Source organism: Aulonocara sp. 'chitande type north' Nkhata Bay, linkage group LG23 (assembly GCF_057382095.1).
Source record: "Aulonocara sp. 'chitande type north' Nkhata Bay isolate Kocher_YH1m ecotype deep benthic linkage group LG23, A_spYH_male_GT1.1, whole genome shotgun sequence".
Classification (NCBI taxonomy): Eukaryota; Metazoa; Chordata; class Actinopteri; order Cichliformes; family Cichlidae; genus Aulonocara; species Aulonocara sp. 'chitande type north' Nkhata Bay.
The window spans coordinates 8,458,875-8,483,272 of NC_141365.1; the positions used below are offsets into that span (position 1 = coordinate 8,458,875).

The following is a 24,398-nucleotide window of genomic DNA, read 5'->3' on the forward strand; positions in this document are numbered from 1 at the left end:
AAGACTGAAAAAGAAAATGGCAGAGCTGCTGATTAAATGTCCCATCCTTAACAATGACCTGTGTGGTTTTTGTATAAGGGAGCAAAGAGACAAGGCCTGTTTGAATTCAGGTGTTTTGCTGAGTCCAGGACTGCTTTGACCTCTTCATCCTTAATTACAGCTTGAAGTTCCCCTCCTTTTGCTTTTCCCTGTAGCAACGAGAAAAGCTGATTGTAATGCTGCTGGGGTTTCGGAGCTTCTTCCTGTAGAGAACAGCTGGATGTGAGAGTCGGAGACCAAAGCAGGCAGATAGAAATGATTCGTGGCACTACTGGTGCAAAATGGTCACTCCAGGTTTACTCTAAGTTGGACTTAACTTGCTTTTTGTCACCATTGTGATTTACTTGAATGTGTTATTCATACATGTTTAAGCTGTAATGTTTAAAAGATCTTACTTGACCATTTTGGAAGAATTTTCTCCCTGATTTGTGATTGAATTTCTGCCTTCTTGCCATGACTATTTATTTCTTTCCATCTCGTACAAGTTTTGCTGCAAGTAAACATATACAAAGTGCCTGTGTATGCAAACCACAGCTTCTCTACTCATGCTTCTGTCTGCGTGTTCCAGGCAGTATGGATTTGTGCATGACTAACCGCCGTTATCCCTGACATACTCTCAGACAAGAAGCTATAGCGGTTAAGCCTTTAGGATTTCTCTCTTCCTCCTCTTCTCCCCAACTCACTGCTGAGTTGAAAAGCACTTGTAAACTTTTTCTTCTGTTCTCACCCTTTCCCTCTAATTCTAATCAGCTGTGTGTGTGTGTTATCCCAAAAACAAAGTGTGACCTCCTTTATCTGTTGGATCTCCTCCTGCCGTTGTGTGTTTAGGGTCTCTGTCAGCAGTGCTGTGTGTATTACACCATTTTCCATGGAGGGGAGGGTTGTGGGTGTCATGTAGTCTGCTGTGTGATAAGGTTTCTTACATCTGCACCCAATCTCGACCCTGGCGTGTCCAAAAAAAAAAAAACATTCTGCAAGAAAAATGAAAAGAAGAGGGGACTGTAAGGAAATGCGCACCATCAGTTCAACTTGTTAATAACTCTCTTCAGATTGATGGCAAGCTGCTTCTGGGTTTGTCTTTTAATATTTATTTAATGAGAGTAAGAATCTCAGCCAGAAATAGGCACTGAGAGTTTGGTGGGAGAGAGATGGCCATGATTTGGAAAGGCTAAAGAGAAGATCTACTCGGAGCACTTGTTCAGATCCACTGGGGAAAAAAAATCAGAGGGAAAAAGTATTTTTGAAGCTTGAGCAAAGTATATGCAAATTAGGTTTTGCAGGGTTTTTATTCCTGTCTGTTTTTGCCATATCAAACAAGCAGTGTGCAATTACCAGCTGAATGTGACTCCAAGAACCCCACAGCTGCATGACACTTGCATCATGCACCCAAGGAAATCTGGCTCTGTTGCAGTGTCCAGCCTTGTTTGTGTCTACATGTTTGCTTTCTAATGAGCTGAGCTCTGCGTTCGGTCAGGAAAACTCCCTGTGTTCTCCACTGAGGGTTAAAATAACACCTCCAACAGATGGACGCTGTCCTCGTTTGGCTTGCAGGGGGCTCTTGGATCGCTGAAGGATGAGTGCATGAGGGAGTTGTGCTCTGATTCTCTTAATTTAACAGACATCTCTTTCTATCTGCTTTTTCCTCCCTTTTTAGGAATGTACCTTTCTGATCTGACATATATAGATTCAGCCTACCCCTCCACGGGCAGCATACTGGAGAACGAACAGAGATCAAACCTGATGAATAACATTCTCAGAATCATATCGGACCTGCAGAGATCCTGTACCTACGGTGAGACTTCAACAGATACATGCCTATGCTGGTGTAGTATGTATATTTATGTGTATGTTTGCAGATTGTTTTTCACTGTGGTTACATTTGGGGTGGTTGCATCAAAAACCAGCGTTGGATAAATAAAGCAAGACTTGTCCGGCATGGGTAGGGTTTGTCCCATCCGGTGACTGTTCGTCTGCCTGCAGAGGGCACCGTTGTCAGATGGAGGCAGTGTACAAAGTGTCTGGTACATGCCACTCTTGCTTGTGCTGTTGTTGGTCCATCAGCCAGCCGCAGAAAGCACAAAAGTTATAACGTACGAAGAGCTGAAGTGAAACTGATTGTTCCCTCTCTCCAGCCCTCTTTTCAACCAATTAACATTCGGCACACGCTTACGTCATCAACTTTAAGCGATACGCAGTCTGAATTCCCATCCCCGAGCGTGTCTGGGATAGGTGAAAACCCTGTCCAACCAGAAACTCGTATGTGGACCGGCACATTTGCAGCACCAAAAATCCCACCATAAGGCTTTATTCAAACTGTTATTCACTAAAAGTGGAGCAGGAAGTGAGTCATTTGAATTAGTACAAATATTTGCTTAAAATTGGCTAATACCCTTCGAGGAAGATTCTACATAGAGTGGGTTTAAAAGTCCTCCAGCACACAACCACAGTTTACTGGAAAACGGTTGTTTTTCATGTTCTTTAAAAATATGCAGATGTTTCAAATAGGTGTTGGTCATTTAAGTACTTAAAACTAAGACACAGCTATTTCCTAGCTACACTCAGGCGGCTGCTGCTCTGGAGCTGTGTTTGGTTTAAAGTACTAATGTTATCCTTTTTCCAGACCCTTATTCTAGCCAACGTAAAGTATGCTGGCAGCTTGTGTTACACAGGCTCACATGTACACATGTGTTTTTAATTTCATGTCTGCCTGTATCTTCTCTTTCTCAGATATACCAGTGTTGCCTCATATACAGAAGTATCTCAACTCAGTCAGGTATATTGAGGAGTTGCAGAAGTTTGTGGAGGATGACAATTACAAGTAAGAAGCAAACAAACAAAGCTTTTGCATTATAGTTATGATTTCTTGCCAAGGTGATAAAGAGAGATGTTTTTGCTGTTAATTGTACTGCTTGCTTGTTTCTTTTCATCATGATGCCTGTTTCTTTTCATCATGATGAATTTACAGAAGAGTATTATAGGGTACTGAAATTGATTTTTTTCAATTGATTTATGCTGCATTTTTTTTCTTTAGATTGTCACAGAAGATTGAGCCAGGCACCAGCACACCACGAGCCAACGCCTCCAAAGAGGATCTTGTCGGTGAGTTTAGTCTCACTTAATCTGAACTGAATGTCCAAGTAGTTTCAAATTTGCACATTAGTATATCAGTTATAACAAAAATTATAGTTTTTGTTTTATTTTCAAATTAAATGACACATTTGTCCAATGTTGTTAAAAAGTAACATGTTTTAATTGATTGATCCTGTTATACTGTCATTAATGTCTTTATTCGCAAAGATTGTTTTCGATGTCACTGTGCATTTCAATGTCCTACATTTTTCACTTAAAGTGGAATTTAAAAGTTCTTTAAAATAATAAGAATAATAAAGAATGAACTTGTTTTTTTTCTGTACACACCATAAACATGACATCTCTATTCTTCTGTTGTGGTTTTACTCTGTTTACAGGTCAGGAAGCGTCAGCATCTCCTCTCTGTGGACGTAAATGTGCGGTAGCACCAGACGGAACCAAAGTCCCAGCAACACCTCCATCCCCCAGGAACCTTCTGCCCTACGGACACAGGAAGTGCCACAGTCTGGGCTACAAGTCAGTTTCTATTGTTAATCTTTTATAAGAAATAATTTTCATATGTATGTCCTATAGTTTAAAAAATATACACACACACACACATACACACTGGTGCTACTCTGTCTGCTTTGTTGTGTCTCCACAGCTTTATCCATAAGACAAATACAGTAGAGTTTAAAAGTGCTACATTTCCCAATGCTGGCTCTCGCCATCTGTTGGATGACAGCGTGATGGAAAGCCACAGTCCTACCAGGGGACAAGCAGAGAGCTCGACTCTGTCCAGTGGCATTTCACTTGGTAAGACTTACACCTCTACAGTTATGAAGTAGAGTTTTTATGTTCAGTGGATGTTTTTATGATGTTTTTTATATGTATACAGGGAGCAGTGAGGGCTCGGAGCTCAGCGAAGAGATGTCTTGGCCAGCTTTTGAGAGGTAAAGCTAATGCATCCATGTCTTCACTGTTTTTTCATCATAACCACATGCAAAAATCAGATTGAAGGGAAAAAAAAAATCCCCAGCCTGGATGTGATCATCTAAATTTTAAAGCTCTGGCTTCAAGGCACATTTATGCAAAACGATCTGCCATTGAAACCCTCTCACACGCGCCATGCTTTTAGCCTTGCAGCCATGGCAGTCATGCCTCATCCGTCCACTGCTGCGCTTTGCCTTTAGCAAAGATGTAAAGGTGCTTCTGCTTCTCCAGCAGCCTGAAATGTATTAACTGCTTTAACATTTAAGTCTAGCAGCCCCCGTGCCAACCTGTGTCTGGAGCAAAACTATGAGGAAAAAATGCTCAGCTGAAGAATCTACTTGCTTGAAAATCATCTTAACCTCTTTTAAAGCACTGTTCCTTTTTTTAAAGTTTTGAGTAACCCAAAAAACACATCCATCGATAACTCCTCTAACCAAATAACTGCTCCTCATCTTTCCCTAATCCATGCTATTTAAATAAGGCAAAAAAAAAAAAAAAAACAGTGGGGGAAAAAGAGAGCCACACAGCCTTAACAGTATCCCGTGCCCCCTATTTTGTCCTATCCTATCTTATGCTATTCTGAACAGGACTCGGTTCTATCACTCTCTGGGCCCAGTGACCCGTGTGGCCCGCATCCCCTACAAAGGCGTCTTGAGGCCCAGCAGGTACACCCATCTCGACCGGAACAAACTTGATCTGAGCCAAAGCCTCTCTTGCCCTCACTTTCCACCCTTGAGTCCCTGCCAGGGGCTGCTGTGTGCTGGTGCTTAGTGTGTGTACTGCTGGGGTAATCTTGTAGTTTGAAATAAGAGTGTATGTGCTGGTGAAATCACATATCTGGTGAAGGGAAAAGGATTCTTATGGTTCTTTATCTTTTGCTGCCTTCTCGAATTTCTTGCATGCCTGTCTCATTCTCAGACTTATTGAGGTTGAAGTCAAGGTATTGGAGTCTGCACGTCAGCCAGCTAAAGCTACAAGCGTTGACTTAACAGACAAGAAGTCTGAGGATGAATCTTACTGCACCTTATTAAAACCTTTAAAAAAATCTATATTATCATATGCTTCAGATATCATCTTTCCAGATCCTGAGATTATAGTCAAAATAGACTTCTTTTTGTGATTAGTTTCCAAAGTATTTCATAGCTTGGAGGTAAAAGCAAATTTCCAAAGTCACAGTGCTGTCGCTGGAAAGAAACTGTTAAATCCTCATTCCTATAGTCAAGAGAAGCAGACTATTCAGGAGCATTAACGTCCAGTTGTCATGGACATTGTATATTAGGCATCTCTTGCGGTTAGGGATTCTCTCTCTCTCTGTCTCTCTCTCTGTCCCCCCCCCCCCCCCCCCCCCCCCCCAAAACCAGGCTTCGCTACACTCCTGCACTGAGCTTCCTACTCTAATCCTCCAGACAGACACAATCTGCACACCGCTTTTCCCGTCTTTGCTCTTCTTTTTTGTGATAGCAGTGTTGAGATTTATATCTTTGAAATTCATTTTTGTCAAAACAAAATGGGGGCTACTTAGGCAGAAAGCAGGGGTAAAGGTAGCTTTGCAGATTGCATCTGGCTGTACTATTAGTTTATCTCTAAATCTATATGGTGTGCATGGAAATATGCATGTTCTTTTTCTTGTATGCATGTTTTTATATTTAAGGGGTAATGTTTGTCTTTGTCCCATTGCAGCTCAGCTGAGTCAGAGGAACTTGCAGTTCACTTGTACCCTGGAGCAGTCACAGTGCAAGGAGTGTTAAGGCGAAAGACTGTGCTCAAGGAGGGCAAGAAACCAACTGTGAGAATACACACTCACACATTTGTCTAGATAAGCAGACGCGCACGTGCCTTCATGTGCTGCCCATACCTTCATGTACTCCTAAGCAGGAGCACATGGGACATATATACTGTCAATCACAGATGGGACCTCAGAGGCTTCTTAACCTGCAGAATATCTTTCTCTGTCTGTTCCACATGTTTTCTCATTAACCTCACCCTCCCGACCCTGTGACACTAAGATTACCCCCTTATGTTTCTGCTGGAAATAAATGTGGAGCTTTATATGAACTTAAAATAACTAAAGACTGTCATACGTAGTGATGATGGTTTAAAGTCTGGCGCTCCACACCTGCCGTGTTAATTAATGGCTTCACTTGATCCCATTTTCTTTCATGCGTTTTCTCCTTATTTCGTTTCTATTAATTTTAAGTCTTTTTGTAGTTTGCAGAACAAGCTCCTTAGATTGCATGTTGAGTCTTTCACAAGCACAAGAAAGGATTTTTTTTTTTTTTTATTCAAATATGTTTTATATTTTAAGGTTCTGTTAGCTTTGATAACAGCGTTGCACAATATTGGCAACATCTTTACCAGCGTCATGAGGTCATCACCTGAAATGCTTGTTCAAGGAGTTCCCACATATGCTGAGCACTTGTCAGCTGCTTTTCCTTTTGTAGTCCATCTCATCCCAGTTTGGCATTCGTGGGTGAATGTAACCCTTACAAAGCCCAAAGGTATGTTTTGACTCACCAGAAAAGCCCCCAACCCACCTATCAACACCATCAAAGCTGCTCATCAGTTCTTCACAGTGGGAACCACACATGGAAATGCCATCCATTCCCCCTTCTCCGCATCTCAGAAAAAGCTTAACAGCTGGACCCAAAAGTCTAAAATCGTAACCTCTTGGGCCAAACAGATTTCCACGAGTCTAATGTCCATTCCCAGTATTTGGGATCTGGAGACTTGGTTGGGTCAGTGCCTTTGGCTCTGTATCGTTTTTCTTGAGCCATTCCTGTGTATTGTCCAGCTAGCAGAGGTTGTTGCCATTTTGGAGGTGTGATTAGTTTATAAGAGTTTTTTAGCTTCTTAGTTTAAGTCCGTGTGAATGGCAAGCATCAGATTACATTGTAAAAGATGATAAGTGTCATTTGCTTTCGTGCCTGTGGCTTTAATATAGAGTCTGTTACCATGTTAGTGTCACTCTATGTAGTTTTTCATTGACTTAATGCGGTTGAATCAGAGTGTGTGATCAGATTTCAATTTGTGCCTCTAGGTGGCATCTTGGACCAAATACTGGGTTGCTCTGTGTGGAACCCAACTCTACTACTACCCTGCCAAATCCTTGAAGGCCACTGAGAGAAAACATGTAAGACACACAAGCGCACACACATACACACTCTTTAACACTCTGGTGATGCATGCATGGGCAGCGTTTTTGCAACAGGTGCTATAGAGGTGGTGTTTTCTTCGAGCAGGTGAGGACAACAGATGGAACGTAATGTAACGACACTGAGACGTCCAAACGTCTTAGATGTCCACTGTACGAACTGCAGGTGTTGATAGAAGTGAGTCGGCGTAGCAAACGACCCCAAAACACTCTGTTTTATAAGGAGACGACATATGATAGCCATTACTTACTCAGTCTTAAAAACTTTAGTCTGAAAGTCTGAAAAAAACACTTAATGATTCTTTTTCATGTGCTTTGTACTTGGTATGCACAGGGAGGGGAAAAGGGAAACGAAAACAAAGAGCTGTAAATTTTTCATGTCATGTCGACACGACATTATTCAAAAACAAGTAGGCTTGGGGTGTGTGAGTGTGTGTTTGTTTTGGTGTATAGCATCAGTTGGTTGAGAGCATTTACTGAAACTTTATAGAAGTTCAAAAGAGGCAGAGAAGCAGAAGGAAATGCAGGGAGTGTGAGTTTGAGTGTGCAAGGAAGTTTTTTTTTGGACCGTGGTGCAGCGGGGGTACAGACGGACAGATGGTAGCACTCATTGAATAATGAGGCCAGTGACATCACTCGCAGTCCTGTGTGTCACTCAGGCTAATGAGAACCTTGTGGAGTGCAAATGCAATGCTGGGAGTTCACACACATACACACAATGCTTGCGTTAATAATTCTTCCGCGTGTAAACAGAGAAGGTTGATTATGTTTTGACTTTGCTTCTTACCAGTTCAAGTCCACGTCCAGCAAGATCGTGTGTGTGGTCGGTCTGATGGCTATGATGGCTGACGATCCTGAGCACCCTGACGTCTTCTTGCTGACCGACTCTGAGCATGGTGAGACTTGAACACGTGAGAGGGAGAAAGCAAAGAGGAAATGATTAATACAAGGAACAGTCCGTGTGTGAAAAGGAGGCATTAAAATTGTAAAGTGGGTCAGGAGGTTTAAATTGAAGCTGAAGCTTGTCAGTTATTATTTTTGGCATCTCTTCATGCTCACCATACAGAAGGCGAAAAACCAGACCAAAATTTGTTAAGCTGTTTGTTTTTGTCAATTTTATTGTCGTTTTCATGAGGGGCCTAGTTCTTCTTTCTGAGTCTTTATCTGTTATTCTTGCTCACTTTCATGCAGTGAATGACTATAAATTTAACTTGAAGGAATCTAAATAATCAGATAACACTCATACAGTAATGACAGTTGCTTAACCATATTGAATACAAGATGTCCTGCCAACATATCCAAAGCTAAGATAAGAAATGTCATAATCTCATTGTGAAATTTAGGTGGTAACAATTTTTCTTTTCTTCAGTCATTTTGATCAAAATTTTGCACCAATGCACGCAAACATGTGGGTGGTATCCACAATGTTGCTGAACAGCGAGGCTCTCTGTGAGCTAAAGGGGACAATTCATTTACACAGGCATTCACCTCGCAGTCCTCATTTTCTTTCTTCCAAACTACATCCGTCCAGCTTGTTGACTGAGCTGCATCTGTTAAGCTTTCAGCGTGTTTTGTAGTTTGGAAGAAAATAGTCCCACATGAAAAGTTGCATGCACTAAACACTTGAAAGTGCTTACAGAAAGGTTTGTACATTTCTGAGAGTGCACTTACCTGCAGAGTTTTTTAGATGTATCTTTTGTGCATGTAAGTCAAGTGCCATCCAGCTTCATTATATTCAAGAGAAGGAAGTAATTTTCCAAAGCCATTATGCAAAATCGAGCAGTTGACATCCAAATTATCCAGATTGGTACATATCTCTAAAGGGTGGAGGAAAAATGTTTATTATTTGTTTTTGCTATAACCTGTCACTTTAAGCCCTGCAGATTAGTCATACTTGACATCCTTAATGTTCATACACAGGTGTTAATTATGTGCATTTACACACACAAATCATCTGACTTTGTCATAGATTTTTTCACATGACTTTGCTTTGAATTTATCGGGCAGACCAAAGTCAAGTGAGGCTTTTAGTCATCTTTCCAGCTTGTTGAGAGAGCAGGTGGTTACAAGACCTGGCACCTCACTCTGTTTGTTTCCATTTCCTAGGTAACACCTACAAGTACCAGGCAGGGAACAGAATGAATGCTTTGCTCTGGTACAAACATCTGAGTGCTGCCTGTCAGAGCAATAGGCAACAGGTATGAAGACACGAATATGCACACACAGACATTCATGAGGCTGATTAACAGGTGCATTTTGTAAAATCTGACTTTTTTCACAGGTGCCAGCCAATCTGATGTCATTTGAGTGACTTTTAGAAGTGCGGCTGAGCAAAGGAGAGGGGGATGAGGAGACAGACGAGGATGATGGGGAAGGAGTGCTGACTCAGTAATGGGAGCTTTCACTGCCATCAACCCTGACCACCGATTCTCCGATTCTTTGCCCTGGCCTCACTGCAGCCTCACCTGCCACCACTGCCTTAACCAGAGTACCCTGTGTGTGTGTGTTTGTATTTGACAGTGAATGCGAATCCGTGTGGATGAAAATGACTGTTTTGGATTTATTAACTACTGAACAAGGACCTGCACCACTGCTCATGTCTCCCGTTTGCTTTTGGTGTCTTCTGTTCAGCACCTTCACTGGAGCCATTTGACTTCTCCTTGCTGACAGACTGACAGGTTTTGTTTTGGTTTTTTTTTGTTGTTGTTGTTGTTGTCTTTTGGGGGGAGGACAGACCCTCCCCCCCCCCCCCCCCACCTCCTTTTCACTGGGTGAACTATCCACCCCCCATGCTTGAAAGCAAGTTTTCCATCTTTTTATTCAGGTGGATACGCGATCACACAAACAAACACACTTTGTCAGACTAACTCACCGGACTTTAGACTTATTTTTACTTACTTGTTTCACACTTTAAATTGTTGGTCACTTCAATCACTTGCATTGGCTCGAAGTCACATGGTTATTTATATTTACCATGTGCACACATACACACACAAACAAACATATTTGATTGCATCGTTGCAAACGTAAGGGCTCTTATTCGCAATCAATTCCAGCAGAAACAATTCCTACACTTCCTGAATGTGTCTAGTTTTTATTACTGTTCAGTATGCGGTGGTATAACTGCGCTGAGTGGGAGGTTCACTTTAATCAGAGGAGTCTTGTCTGTTTTCCACAGAGGTACGATAATCCCAGAATCTAAGCTAAGACGCGTTCACGGTCGGGTAGATGAGAGTTGCTCTTTTTCCTCCAGTGCTGTCTGCTCGCTGCCACCTGACATCCGCCCAGAAAGGCGATGGTTTGTCCACCAGACACAAGCATACACAAAAACACTAAAGACTCGAAACTGTGAAAGAGTCAAAGAAAGAGAGCAACAGAAACTTGTGATACATGATTTTATCTCCTCTGGTTTAGAGTAGACACTCAAAGCTACCTGGAGCCATACAGAGTCTATTTTAAATCTTTGTTTATTATGTTTTGTTCTTTTCTGTGTTTTTTTTTTTTGTTTTTTTGTTTTTTTTGTTTTTTTCCTTCTTTTGGGCTGGACAGTGCAGTTCACAGTATTACCATGTAGTAGATGATTGCACAGCAACATTTTGTTTCTGTTACATTTGAATGTCTTTTTTTTGCATTTATTTTGAATATTTTTTAAGTACATGTGAATTTTAGTTTTTCTATTTTTGACCCTCATCTTCGTATCCAAGCCCAGCTTCAGAATTTTTGGAAATGGCATAAGCACCGAGGTTATAAGTAGTACAAAGCGACATTGCAACCACGTTTTTCTACTGCTTTATAAAATGAAAGACAGAGCTGCAGTGCAATTACGTGCAGCTACTGGTATGTTTCAGTTGGGAAAAACCGGGGATTTACATTTTCCGCTGTACATCCCGTATATGTCAGTATGCCACAGGCTGACTTTTGCGGTTTTTGCAAAAACATGAGTGATGGTGGTGTACACAACAGTGAGGTGCTTTTTTTGCTCAGTAATAGTCAAACATCAAATTTTTCCTTTTTAATAGCTGTTTACACTGTATGTTTACACAATCCTATGCCCAGTTTCACAATCCCTTCACTGCACATACTCTATTTAATAGGAAGCCTACCGTTGTCCCATCTATTAGTGGGGCGTGTTAAACTCAGAGAAGGTTTCGGGCTGTTGATAAAGGATAATGGGGTGGACACGTTCCATACTAACGGCTTTCTAATGGGTTTTTCTTCTTCTCCAGGCTTGTGTCAGGTTCATTGAGTTTCAGTTGTTTTTGTTAAAGGAGACGTTGTAGCGGATAAACCTGTGGAAGAATGAATGAGGGAGCCAAAAACAGGCCTGTGTAATGTGACGGTGACTTAAAGTATGTGTGCGCATATGTGTGCCTGTGCATACGTCTCTATTTTTATAATAACATTGTAATTCAAGCCAGATTAGGCAATCCCTTGAGGCTGCCATCACTGCTGAGCAGTGGGGTTAACCAGCTACCTAATCGTGTGTGGCTAACTTCCAGTTCATGCAATGGCTCCATACTGAGTTGTGCTGTGCCGAAATTCTGAAGAAAAGGTGACTCACAAGGAGAGAGGAAGTGGAACTCATCTGTGTCCGCTGTTGCTGGAGCTACGCGCTGAGGAGAGACTTTGTGAAGCAACAAAATCCCAGAGTGACTTACTGTGGAGGCTAACTGATGTTTGAGTACTGCTGGTTGGCCAAAGGGACAAAAAGAGGTCTGTGAATGAAATGGATGAAATGTGAGACACAGGATGGGTGGCTGAGAGACGATTTACCTGTGTTTGTCTAAAGATGCTGGTTACTCTGTCTTAACTGACATATTCAGACAGTATGTCATTTGCAGTGCGTCAAATAAGTTTGTGCAACTATGGAAGAATTAAAGCTGTGGTCTGTGCAAAAGGAGAAAATGCATAGATGTTAAACAAAGCTCGTCTTGATGGTCAGCGACCCCATCAAATGTTTCCTTTCTTTGTATTAGCTTTATCTGATGTTAGATGAGAACGGTGGAAGAAAAAGACAAATGTTACTGTGGACATCGGAATAGAGAATGTTTTTTTTTTTTTTGTTTTGTTTTGTTTTGTTAATTAATCTGGGTACAATAATCTCTTTGAGAGCAACCCAAATTATGTCAGGCATTTTTTTTTTCTTATGTGTGGTTTTCCTCACTGTAATCTGAGTTTACATGTTTTTTTGGTTGTTGTTTTTTTTTTTTTTTTTTTCCCCTCTTTTCAGCATATGGTCAAAGTAATGGAAACAGGTGTTTAATTTAGAGTTGGATTTCAAGATCAACCACTACTACTTCTGTTTTTGGAGAGTGTAATATAGCCACGCTCCCTTTAAGATAATCTTTTTTTGGTTTTTATGAAGAAATTTGATGCCACGCTTGAACATTTTTGTGTCTGCATTACGAGCTTGTGTTGTTTCCTTAAAACTGACCATACTGTCTGCACATGCACAACTTGCCCTGCATTAACTGTTCCGGGCAAAGCTCATTCTAGATCTGTCTTTTTAATGGTCTCGTTGTCGAGATGGAGGGTTCGATGGGAGGATGTTTATTCTTTCGGTTGGCTGGAGAAGTGTATTCAATGTGAACCGGTGCCTCACGTGCACCAGCCAGGCATTCATTCAGCATTTACCGAGGATGGAAACGACGGCAGCCTGCATTTTAAGTCGTCAAAGCTGATGGGGGTGATGTATAAATTACCTTCACCCTTTACCTAGCTCTGTGTGTGTCTCGTCTCTGCCTGCATCGTGTCTGTGGCCAGTGCTATGACCTCTCTGAGTGATGTGCTGCCTAGTGACTGAGTAACAATAAACACTTTTTGGTTTGTTTTTTTTAAACTTCACATCAATTTTATGCTCGTCGTTCTGTTGAAGGTTGTGTGTGACTGTGAAATGAAGCACAGATTTGTGCAGGTGAATGTGAGTCTTGGTCGTATTACATGTCACAGTGCTATTTGACAATTCCACCCACTCCTCCCTTCTCCTTTTTAAAAAAATAAAGTAAAAAAAATCTGGAACTGGTGATGAGCACAATGTCTAGTAGTATGGCTTCTTCGTAGTAGTGATGCCAACATATATTTTTTAAAGCAATCTAGATTTTTAAGTCTAACAAAATATCGAAAAACAAAATCAGAGCACTCCAGTTACTCTGTGTTGGTTATTTTTTATTCTTATTACACTTTCTTAATCATCGTTAGGTTACAGTCAGATCCACTACACTATAGATGTTGGCTTTGCATTACTAATAACGCACTGAGGTGTTAGTCATACATAAAGTATTAACTATTTTGTTTGTACTTTTAACAGTTAAAGGTGTTTTGTCTGTTGGGTACAGTTTAAATGTTTGGGGAGGGGGGGTTGTTTTGTTTTTTTACTTCTCAGGCCTCCTAATTATTCCAATAAAATGATTTAAAATAATCTCTTTTTTTATGTGGTCTGTCTTCCAAGAAAAGGGAAAAAAAAAAAACAACTTTCATAATAAAAATAAAGTTTTTGCTCAAACAATAAGAATGTGGAGGTGTTGCGTCATACGTTTACTGGTACTGGGGGCTAAATGCGTCCGTTAGTCAGCTGTCTTTAAAGGTCAAAAAGTCTGCAACACTTGTGGCACGAAGAGCAACTTTTATTGCTTGTGCAACACATTTGTCTGTGGTCTTCATCCAGGATGTTGCCGTTGAGTTTTGGCTCCTTGAGAGTTTCGCCTCTCCCCCTTGCACCTTGCAAGCAGGCTGAAGTTGTGCCAAAAGGCTTGACTCAGCTACTTTCATGAAGTTTTATATTTGTTTTCCATTATTGCTTGTGATTTTAGGTATCTGAATACCTGCGACTGTTCGTACGTCTTCCTGTTTATCACACATGCAAGAGATATAGAGAAATGTTGCCGTCAGTAACACGAGGGAGGTATTTTCCAAGATGGAAAATGAGAATGAGAGCGAGTCAAACAAAAGCACCTGCTCAAGGGGGGGGAGAGGTGACCAGGAGTCACTAAACCTATGAGCTTTTAATGGCTGTATAACAGATATTTTTCTTCAGATTTTCATCAAAGCAAAGGCAGGCTGTTGTCAGTACCCTGCCAAATCTATTTTCCTCATCAGTTTCTAATTGAAATACGGACCCCAAACTGTTCTCAAAATCTTAACTCGGTCCCCTGACAAATGCCCCCTATAGCTTTTAAGAATGGTGTCAATCTATAATAACATTAGTTCACATCTCCAAAAAAAAAGGTTTGGGGACTTTCTTTTAGTGGTTCCCAAACCTTTTGTGTGATCTCCCACTTCAGAAGTCAGCAAAAGGTCGTGTTCCACTCATAGGTTTGATCCCACACAAATCTTTATCCGTTATTAATAATATACAAGGAGCCAATCTGCATTTTACTTATGCATATGCAACACCCATGCACACACACGGTGTTTCAGTTTCTGGGGGCGGGCCCTACAGGGCAACACTGCCGCCTGGTGGCTACCTGGCTGTCATGCAGACGGAGGAAGTGTTTCGGAAGTGGACACGGCAGGGCACAGAAGGAATCGAAGAAAAGGGCGGAGGAAAGGGAGCTTCCGAGGGGGGTTAAAAAAAAAAAGAGAGAAATCACCGCGACTTCTAGCACCTAGCCAATTTACTAACACCAACTTTCGTTTTGAAAGACTGAAAGGACAGCTGTGTGATACGTAATCTACAGTGAACGGCGTATGAGCATAAGGTAAGTCTGCTCGGTCTGTGCCCAGTAAACACAACAGACGACGTACTGTGTGCTACTAGCGGGCTGCTTTAGCTAACACGCACAGCAAGGTGTACAGCGGTTTGCTAAACGACTAGCTGTGTTGTCACGGATGTGAACGAGCCCGTGGTGACCTGGCAGAAATGAATAACGGGGGCAGTCTCCGGTAGAAAAGTGCCTTTCTGGTATTTTAGGTGTTTTTTATGCGGGCAGTGCTCGCCAGCCGTTTCCTCGGTGGCTGCATGAAAGAGCAATTGTATGGGAGACGCCGATGCCTGCGTGGCCAAACCCGTGTCGATAGAGCTTATTAGCCGGTGTTTTTTAATGTAGCTCGTTCGTGGCCGGTTTGTTGTCATTATGTCACAGCCTGGTAACATTAACTTCGGCTCGGCAGCCACAACGAGAGCAACAGAGGCAGGTAAGTGACGGGCAGGTGAACGTGGCAGCTGGATAATTTAACTGCTGTGATCCGTAACGCCTCGTTTGTGTGTAGCTGAAGATAAAGGTTTAGGATTAGATGAACATCACTGTGGTTCAGGAAACTCTTCTCTGCGTTAAAGGCAGAGCCACTTTAATGTGTCAACCACCAGCAGCAGCAGGAGTGGACCCCCTCTGCACCACAGCAGGACGACATGTCCATCATTTCTTAAGTGAGAAAAGGCAGGTTCAATAACAACAACACCCCGCCACCACCCTATCCCCTCATCCTCGTGCAGGAGAGGAAGGGATGTGAACCACCTTGTTGTAAACGTTGGTCCCTCACCTTTAATAAAGCCCAGCTGGCAACAGCAGCTACAGTAAGTAAGCTTTGCTGCTGGCACAAAGCTTACTTTTGAATGTACGCACACATTTCCACAGACCAGACTCTGCCATCGTGATGTAGTTGCACATTCTGGACAGGTTTCAACTGTGCTGCAGTACTGGGTCATCCTCTGCCCTGGGGGGAACCGAGCCAGAGAGGCAGCGAATCAATCAGTTTTCTCTTCACATATTATTGACAGTACATCTTTCATCTCTCCCTCTCCTAGTTCTCCTGCTGTCTCCCTGCTGGTGACTGCCTGTTTGCTTAGACTGCAGCTCCAGGGAAAAGGCAGAAAAGCTCCCGTCCTTCAGACAAGTTGGTCTTACAGTGCAGGCAGGCAGGAAGGTGACTGAGCTGCAGGGGCCATGCATCAAGGGTGAGGGGTGTTCGCTGTGGGGGAGACGCACAACTACAGGCAAGGAGGAGGTCAGGGCCAGTCAGTGTGGAAATGAAGCTCAAACAGCGCATGGTGGTGCTGTGTGCCGTGCTCCTCCTGCTGGGCCTGGCCAAGATCTTCCTGCTGGATGGAGGTGAAGGAACTGCAGCTAGCCGGCGGGACCTCAGAGCGTTTCGCAAGGTCAGGATGCAAGTGGGCTGTTTCATGTTAAAGTTGCGATCAGAAGTTTCCACTCACCATAGACATGAATGCTATGGTAATTTACATTTTTTTAATATTACTACTTTCTTGGAGCGGTTGTTTTTACAGGATGGAGTGATTGTTTACCATACGTCTTTAATGACTTTAAAAAGGAACTGGATGCTCAAATCCACACACAAGGTCGAAAGCATACATACAGTGGGGCAAAAAAGTATTTAGTCAGCCACCGATTGTGCAAGTTCCCCCACCTAAAATGATGACAGAGGTCAGTAATTTGCACCAGAGGTACACTTCAACTGTGAGAGACAGAATGTGAAAAAAAAATCCATGAATCCACATGGTAGGATTTGTAAAGAATTTATTCATAAATCAGGGTGGAAAATAAGTATTTGGTCAATAACAAAAATACAACTCAATACTTTGTAACATAACCTTTGTTGGCAATAAGAGAGGTCAAACGTTTACTATAGGTCTTTACCAGGTTTGCACACACAGTAGCTGGTATTTTGGCCCATTCCTCCATGCAGATCTTCTCGAGAGCAGTGATGTTTTGGGGCTGTCGCCGAGCAACACAGACTTTCAACTCCCGCCACAGATTTTCTATGGGGTTGAGGTCTGGAGACTGGCTAGGCCACTCCAGGACTTTCAAATGCTTCTTACGGAGCCACTCCTTTGTTGCCCGGGCGGTGTGTTTTGGATCATTGTCATGTTGGAAGACCCAGCCTCGTTTCATCTTCAAAGTTCTCACTGATGGAAGGAGGTTTTGGCTCAAAATCTCACGATACATGGCCCCATTCATTCTGTCCTTAACACGGATCAGTCGTCCTGTCCCCTTGGCAGAAAAACAGCCCCATAGCATGATGTTTCCACCCCCATGCTTCACAGTAGGTATGGTGTTCTTGGGATGCAACTCAGTATTCTTCTTCCTCCAAACACGACGAGTTGAGTTTATACCAAAAAGTTCTACTTTGGTTTCATCTGACCACATGACATTCTCCCAATCCTCTGCTGTATCATCCATGTGCTCTCTGGCAAACTTCAGACGGGCCTGGACATGCACTGGCTTCAGCAGCGGAACACGTCTGGCACTGCGGGATTTGATTCCCTGCCGTTGTAGTGTGTTACTGATGGTGACCTTTGTTACTTTGGTCCCAGCTCTCTGCAGGTCATTCACCAGGTCCCCCCGTGTGGTTCTGGGATCTTTGCTCACCGTTCTCATGATCATTTTGACCCCACGGGATGAGATCTTGCGTGGAGCCCCAGATCGAGGGAGATTATCAGTGGTCTTGTATGTCTTCCATTTTCTGATGATTGCTCCCACAGTTGATTTTTTCACACCAAGCTGCTTGCCTATTGTAGATTCACTCTTCCCAGTCTGGTGCAGGTCTACAATACTTTTCCTGGTGTCCTTCGAAAGCTCTTTGGTCTTGGCCATGGAGGAGTTTGGAGTCTGACTGTTTGAGGCTGTGGACAGGTGTCTTTTATACAGATGATGAGTTCAAACAGGTGCCATTCATACAGGTAACGAGTGGGGGACAGAAAAGCTTCTTACAGAAGATGTTACAGGTCTGTGAGAGCCAGAGATTTTCCTTGTTTGAGGTGACCAAATACTTATTTTCCACCCTAATTTACGAATAAATTCTTTACAAATCCTACCATGTGAATTCATGGATTTTTTTTTTCACATTCTGTCTCTCACAGTTGAAGTGTACCTCTGGTGCAAATTACTGACCTCTGTCATCATTTTAAGTGGGGGGACTTGCACAATCGGTGGCTGACTAAATACTTTTTTGCCCCACTGTACATGCTGAAATGTGTATATACATTCACTTAAATAATTAATTAGCTGGTTCTACGGTGTCTTTTAACTTGACAAGGCCAAGGCCTATAGACTGGTAGTTTCTCTTTGCCATCATAAAAAGGATTTTTTTGACAGCACTCATTGAATTGACTAATAGTCAGAACTAGGGATGGGTACCGGTGTCTGGTGCCATCATGGCACCGGTTCTGACATAAACGGTAGTAACCAGACCGAAAAGCAGCGCACATTTCGGTGCTTTATTTCGGTGCTTTTTTTTTCCTGAGCTGTGATACACTTTAGATTCTAGCCAATCATTTTACGTTTCCGAGGATAGTAGGCGGGTCCAGGTACGTACGTTCTTTTAGAGCAGAGCTACAGATTAAAAATGCCCAAGGCGAAGCGGTCAAAAGTCTGGCTGTACTTCACAGCAAAATATGCAAACTCAGCAGCCTGCAACAAGTGCTTTAAGCTGATACTGTGATACTGTCAAAGGAGGTAACACCTCAAATCTGATGAAACACCTGGCGACGCATAGCGTTTTTTTTAAAAGCCGAGAAATGCGCCGTATTTGATAGCTTGCTGCGAGACCTCACACCGTGCACATCTACTGCGGGTGGGTTGCCTGTTATCGGACCTGGAGCAACATCTCCCAAAAACCCGAAGAATAGAGTCCTGGCCCCTAGCCCTGCTAGTGTAGCAGAAATGATGACGGATGATGGCAGCAGCAGCCGTTCTTCTCTGCGTGAGTAGCTTAATGTTGTTCGTGTGTAATTTACGTTGAGTAGGCTAACCACGTTATTACATTAATGCACGTAAGGTGAACTAGCAAACATCATCATAGCTACATGCAGCTGTCCTCTTGTTTGATGGCAGATACTCCCTTCACCCTGGCCAAAAAGGCTAAAATGACCAAAGAAAAAGTTGGAAAACAGTTAAACATGAGAGGTTTTTGGACAAAGTTTGTGTTTTTTCCATTGTTTAAGCACTGCTTCCAGCCAAGAGTGATACCATATATGCCCCATAGCTGCAGAAAAGGCTAACATTGTTATCTTTTTACAAAAAAACAGCTGAGCATGGGAGGGTTTTGGACCAATTTTGTGTTCTCCATTCTTTAAGCACCGGTTTGAGCACCGTTTAAGCACCGGCACCGTTTCAAAAGTACCGGTTTGGCACCGGTATCGGATAAAACCTAAACGATACCCATCCCTAGTCAGAACACTGGAAAAGTCTGAGGAACTCAGAAGAAGAATTGAGGATTTGTGAAGTTGGGAAGGTCTTCTGGAGATTCCATGATCATCAACTGCAGGTGGATGTGCAACTAGAGGTTATTCAGGTGTATTACCACTTTGCCATCATCTGAAAGAAGACCCGAACTGTCACCTTCGCACGAAAGGAAATCGGTGAGGATGTTCAACAACAACCCAGGAAGCCTGCCATGAACTGGAAACTTCCGGAACACACTTCTGGAATGGCCTTCACAAAATCCCTACCTCATCCCTGTTGAAAATTTGTGGACGGGTCCAACCTGATAAAATGAAAACTCTACCAAGAAGAGTTAGCTTAAAACTTTTTGATGGTTACTAAAAGCCTCTGGTTGACGTGCAAGTTTCTAAGGGACATTTAACGAAATATTAGCCAAGGTGTATGTATATATTTGAGTATATATATGTCTGTCTGTATACTTTTAATCCTATTTGGATTAGAGAAATTCCGAAATAAACAATTCTGGAAAAAGAACAGCTCAAAGAAATCATTAAAAGACTTAAATAATTGTGTCACTCATGCCCATGATGAGTGGATGGGAACTTTTGACTTTTACATTAAAAAATGTGCTTTCATTGGGATCACTAACTGGATGCACAGTCATAGCCAACAGTGTTATAAAGCATTTAAAATATGCTGGTCTTGTTTAAGTATTAATAAACTAAGTTTCATTATTTAAAATCTTATCTTATGTTATCTCATGCAATGTGTTATTATTACTCATCCCTCAAAGATGGAAGCTGGTCTTTCACTGTCTCGGGGCGCTCGCCTTACCAACACCCTCCAGTCTTCATGGGAGATAGCAAGCCAATGGGTGGGCCCCAGAGAGGTGTACCCCGAAGAGACTCCAGAGCTGGCTGCTGTGCTTACTTCCCTGAGCTCTGCCAGGATAGAGCGGGCAGATGTGGGCTATAAGGGCACACAGCTCAAAGCCTTGCTGGTGCTAGACGGAGGACAGAAAGTGGTCTTCAAACCCAAGAGGTCAGGCTTAATTAAAAAAAAATTCTGTCACAGATTGATTTATTCTTCTTACTTTTGTTTTATTATTTATTTTATTTTTATTTCCACCCTCGCTCAGGTACAACAGAGACTATGTGGTCGAAGGAGAGCCATACGCAGGCTATGACAGACACAATGCGGAGGTAGCTGCTTTTCACCTGGACAGGTTTGTAATCATGGTTATTTGAGTTCTTTGTCATTTTTTTTTTTTTAAACATTCTGTGGTCTGTCGAGAGTGTCATAATCTTCAGTCCTGTTTTGTAATCTTCGTCCTCTATGCAGGATCCTTGGTTTCAGGAGAGCACCTTTGGTGGTTGGCCGATACGTCAATCTGCGAACTGAGATCAAACCTGTGGCCACAGACCAACTTCTCAGCACTTTTCTCATGCAGGGTGAGTATCTGTGACCTACTGTGTCTTCTTTCAGAAAACCGAATCATTGACATAGCAGACAGGAAATGTGGTTGAAGGGTGGACAGCTGAAAGTTTCATATCACAGATGGTCTACTTTTCTGATAAATTATAAAAGCAGTGACATTAAATAAAGAGTGGTGCACTAACTTTTCTACTTCGGAATTTTCCCTACCAATAAAACCTGTAACATGTGTGTGCGTGCGTGCGTGCGTGTGTGTGTGTGTGTGTCTTCATCTTCTTTAAACAAGACCAGAACCAGAAAAACTGGAACACTGTTTGCTCTATTTCTCCATTGTGTTTTGATGTCATCAAGCTGCCACCTCCTCTCCGTTTGACACGTATACAGTGTACAAGAAGTGACACATTGGACATATAAGGTCTTGATGTAAACGGAGATGATCAGGCCCCATCTTAAAGTAAAGACCGCCCCACGCCAATAGAACACTTCACTCTCTGGCTGCTGGTTTACATGTCGTTCCTAGGGTATTTAAAACTAGAATGGGAGGCAGAGCCTTGAGTTTTTGGGCTATTCTTCTGTAGAAGCAGGTCCCATTTTAGATTTGGGAAACGAGACATCCTCTCTGCGTAAGATTAATCTTATCTTAAGACTTTTCCTTTTGCTAAAGCATAGAGTTAGGGCTGGATCAGGTGACCCTGAATACTCTCCTAGTTACACTGCAATAGGCTTGGCTGCAGGGGGGCTTCCCATGATGCACTGAGTATTTCTTCTTCACTCAACCTCTTTTAACTCTATGTGTTTATGCACCTTTTTTGCATTTAATTATTAGTTATTACTAACCATGAGCCTGGTTCTGCTGGAGGTTTCTTCCTGTTAAAAGGGAATTCTTTCCCACTGTCACCCAGTGCTTGCTTAAAGAGGGTCATCTGAATGTTGGGGTTTTCTCTGTTTTATTTCAAGGTCTTACAATATAAACTAGCGTGAAGTGTTCTAATTTGGCACAATATACAAAGGATTTTATTTATTTTTATCTCAAATTACTGCATTAAAAATGTTACAGAAGGCTCCAGCAGCACAGTAATAATAATATGGACGGCTCTGATTTCACTCTATTCATAAAATGCAGTAAATAAATACCCCACTCATGAATGTTGACTTTCGTAGAATGTATTTAGCCTGATGTTCGTCTTTTTTCCTAACAATGACTTTGAGGGCAGCACTGTTGCCGCCCATCATTCCATCATCAGGCTGGGGTCTTTCTGTGTGGAGTTTTTACATGTTCTCCCCGTGTTTGCGTGGGTTCTCCCTGGGTACTCCATCTTCCTCCCACAGTCCAAAGACATGCAGTTAGTGGGGATAGGTTAATTGATGAATCTAAATTGTGCATAGGTGTGAATGCGGGAGTGAATGTGAGTGCGACTGGTTGTCGGTCTGTGTGTTAGCCCTGCGACAGACAGGCGACCTGTCCAGGGTGTACCCCGCCTCTCGCCCTATGACAGCTGGGATAGGCTCCAGTGCCCCCCGCGACCCTGAAAAGGATAAGCAGAAGCAGATGGATGGATGTCTTTATCGAATGTTCATTTTCTACAACCACAAACAGAAGAACAAGACTTGCATAAACAACCGATTAAAAAAATAAACTCTTCCCTCTTCTGCCCTTACTCATACATCAGTCTTGCGTTCACAGACAGTTTTCAGTATCCTCTTCAGATAAGTCGGTATTTTTGCTAAAATCCATAAATGTCACCGATACATGCCCAGAGATTTCTAGCTTACCTTAAGAACATACATACATTTTTTTCTCGTGGCAGGTTTGATTGTATTTTGTTTTGCCCTTTGAATACTTCTTGGTCTATTTGTTTTCTTTTGTAGCATTGCTGTAATTCTTTTTGCATTTAGCAGGCCACCAGTAACTTTTCACTCTTACTATATATTTTTTTTTTTCTGAGTATAAACCAAACAGCTAAGATTTTAGATCCAGCAAACGTTTAGAAATGTTTCTTCCTCATTACAACCTTCCCAACATTTTTGGAAGGATGTGCAGATTTTGTGCACCTGGACACAATTACATTTACCGTTAGCGAGTTATTGCGGATCGCTGCATGTGCGGGGCTCGACGGCGCCAACGCGTTAACGAGCTAACCACGCTAACGTGTCGACGCCGTGCAGCCCCACACACGGAGCAATCCGCGATAACTCGCTAACGGAGATTTCCCGCTTTAGTGCGGTTATGGCATTAACGTAATTTTAACGAGATTAACACTGACAGCACTATTTTTTTTTTTTTTTTTTTTATAACGTAAGCTATTTTCCAATCTTACCAATTCTAAATCTTCCCTCCATGTAGCAAACTTATTTATATGAATTTTCCACTGATCATTCAAAATAGAATGATCAGCCATCTGAGTTGAAGACACTTAGTGGAATGTTAATGTTTATTATTAAGTTTATATTTGATTCTCAGCTCCTAATGCTAGGCTTTTACTTTTTTGGCAATTTGCATTTACTGTTTAAATATCATAAAAGTGGTGTCAGTGAAAATACTGTTGCTGAACAGAATGTGTCAGTACAATGCCATTTTAATTTTCTGTTAAGCTTAATTTGTGTTCCATTCCAACGACTTATGGAAACCCCCCTTTGGCTTTTTGTCAAGGTAATCATACTGATACAAACTTCCAGATCGGTCTACAAAAGAGTCATCCACTGACTCTGTTAGTACTGACAATGACTTCCACTCCTACTTTAAATATTTTCATGGTCTTACTGCTATGTACACACAGTGGTGATCATTCAAGGTCAGTGAACAGCCTGTTTATCTTTATTGGCTGTTACAAGTACAAAATCCGGGTACTTGTCATGCGCTATACAGTACTAGGCTTTCTTGTAATGTTTTTAAAGTGATCTAAACTCTTTGTTGTTGTTTTTTTTCCTTGAATTTCTGAAGACCTATTAGCTTGGTATATCTCAGCATGGTATGCAGTGTGTTCTTAAAATAAAACTAAGGAAACTGGACAAGTGGAGGGGGGGGGGAGCGACAGGCCTAAAAACCTATATAAAGTAGATGAACAGGATGTAAACGTCAAGAAACTTGATTCATCTAGTGAAACCACATTAGAAATGGTCTCAGTGGAAGGGTGGCTGTCAGGAAGTCATTCTTATGAGGTGGGGAGGGGGGCAAACTACACGTCCAGTACATTACTGTAATGACTTTTTTTTTTTTTTTTTAATTCAATTTGGAGGTGGTCAGAAGAGAGGTAAAACAGTACTTCTACTTAAAACCAGTCTTTAAGTAGTCTTTTTCTTGTCTAATGGGGCGTTTGCTTCAGGCTTTGCTGTGTACTTGGTCATACCGAGTGTTGACTTTGAATCTCATTAGAAACTATACAAATTCTGTTTTTGCCTTGTGTACTCTATTTCCATTTGTCTGCACATATTTCAATATAAAATGGGGCATATTTTCAATTTTCCTAAGAAAATGTAAAGAAGTGATGTTGGATCAAGACTTTTTGGACGATATTGTATATACCAATGCTTTTCAGTGGGAACACATGCACTTAAAACAGCATATAGGTATATAAGTGGGTGATCTGAAACTA

General features: G+C 42.0%; 2 protein-coding genes across 6 annotated transcripts in view; both read left to right on the forward strand.

Moving 5' to 3' along the window:
- ralgps2 (Ral GEF with PH domain and SH3 binding motif 2) overlaps nt 1-13,096 on the forward strand; it is a 78,224-nt gene extending 65,128 nt beyond the window's left edge. For 2 of the 3 annotated variants that reach the window (XM_086282541.1, XM_086282543.1), the window contains 12 exons: nt 1,694-1,831; nt 2,767-2,857; nt 3,071-3,138; nt 3,507-3,645; nt 3,773-3,924; nt 4,007-4,061; nt 4,689-4,766; nt 5,782-5,887; nt 7,139-7,231; nt 8,043-8,148; nt 9,359-9,450; nt 9,534-13,096. In XM_086282541.1, coding sequence (XP_086138667.1) covers nt 1,694-1,831; nt 2,767-2,857; nt 3,071-3,138; nt 3,507-3,645; nt 3,773-3,924; nt 4,007-4,061; nt 4,689-4,766; nt 5,782-5,887; nt 7,139-7,231; nt 8,043-8,148; nt 9,359-9,450; nt 9,534-9,563 — 1,148 coding nt within the window. In that variant the 3' untranslated portion in view covers nt 9,564-13,096. The remainder of the gene's footprint in view (nt 1-1,693; nt 1,832-2,766; nt 2,858-3,070; nt 3,139-3,506; nt 3,646-3,772; nt 3,925-4,006; nt 4,062-4,688; nt 4,767-5,781; nt 5,888-7,138; nt 7,232-8,042; nt 8,149-9,358; nt 9,451-9,533) is intronic. The other variant, XM_086282542.1, reaches the window with a different exon arrangement.
- A 1,624-nt stretch (nt 13,097-14,720) lies between these two features.
- The window catches only part of fam20b (FAM20B glycosaminoglycan xylosylkinase), a 44,248-nt gene continuing 34,570 nt past the window's right edge, over nt 14,721-24,398 (forward strand). The window contains exons 1-5 of one of the 3 annotated variants that reach the window (XM_086282155.1): nt 14,722-14,949; nt 15,996-16,346; nt 20,165-20,412; nt 20,510-20,596; nt 20,713-20,822. In XM_086282155.1, the coding sequence (XP_086138281.1) occupies nt 16,218-16,346; nt 20,165-20,412; nt 20,510-20,596; nt 20,713-20,822 (574 nt within the window). In that variant the 5' untranslated portion in view covers nt 14,722-14,949; nt 15,996-16,217. Of the gene's footprint in view, nt 14,950-15,077; nt 15,386-15,995; nt 16,347-20,164; nt 20,413-20,509; nt 20,597-20,712; nt 20,823-24,398 lie in introns of those variants that run through there. The other 2 variants (XM_086282156.1, XM_086282157.1) reach the window with 2 other exon arrangements.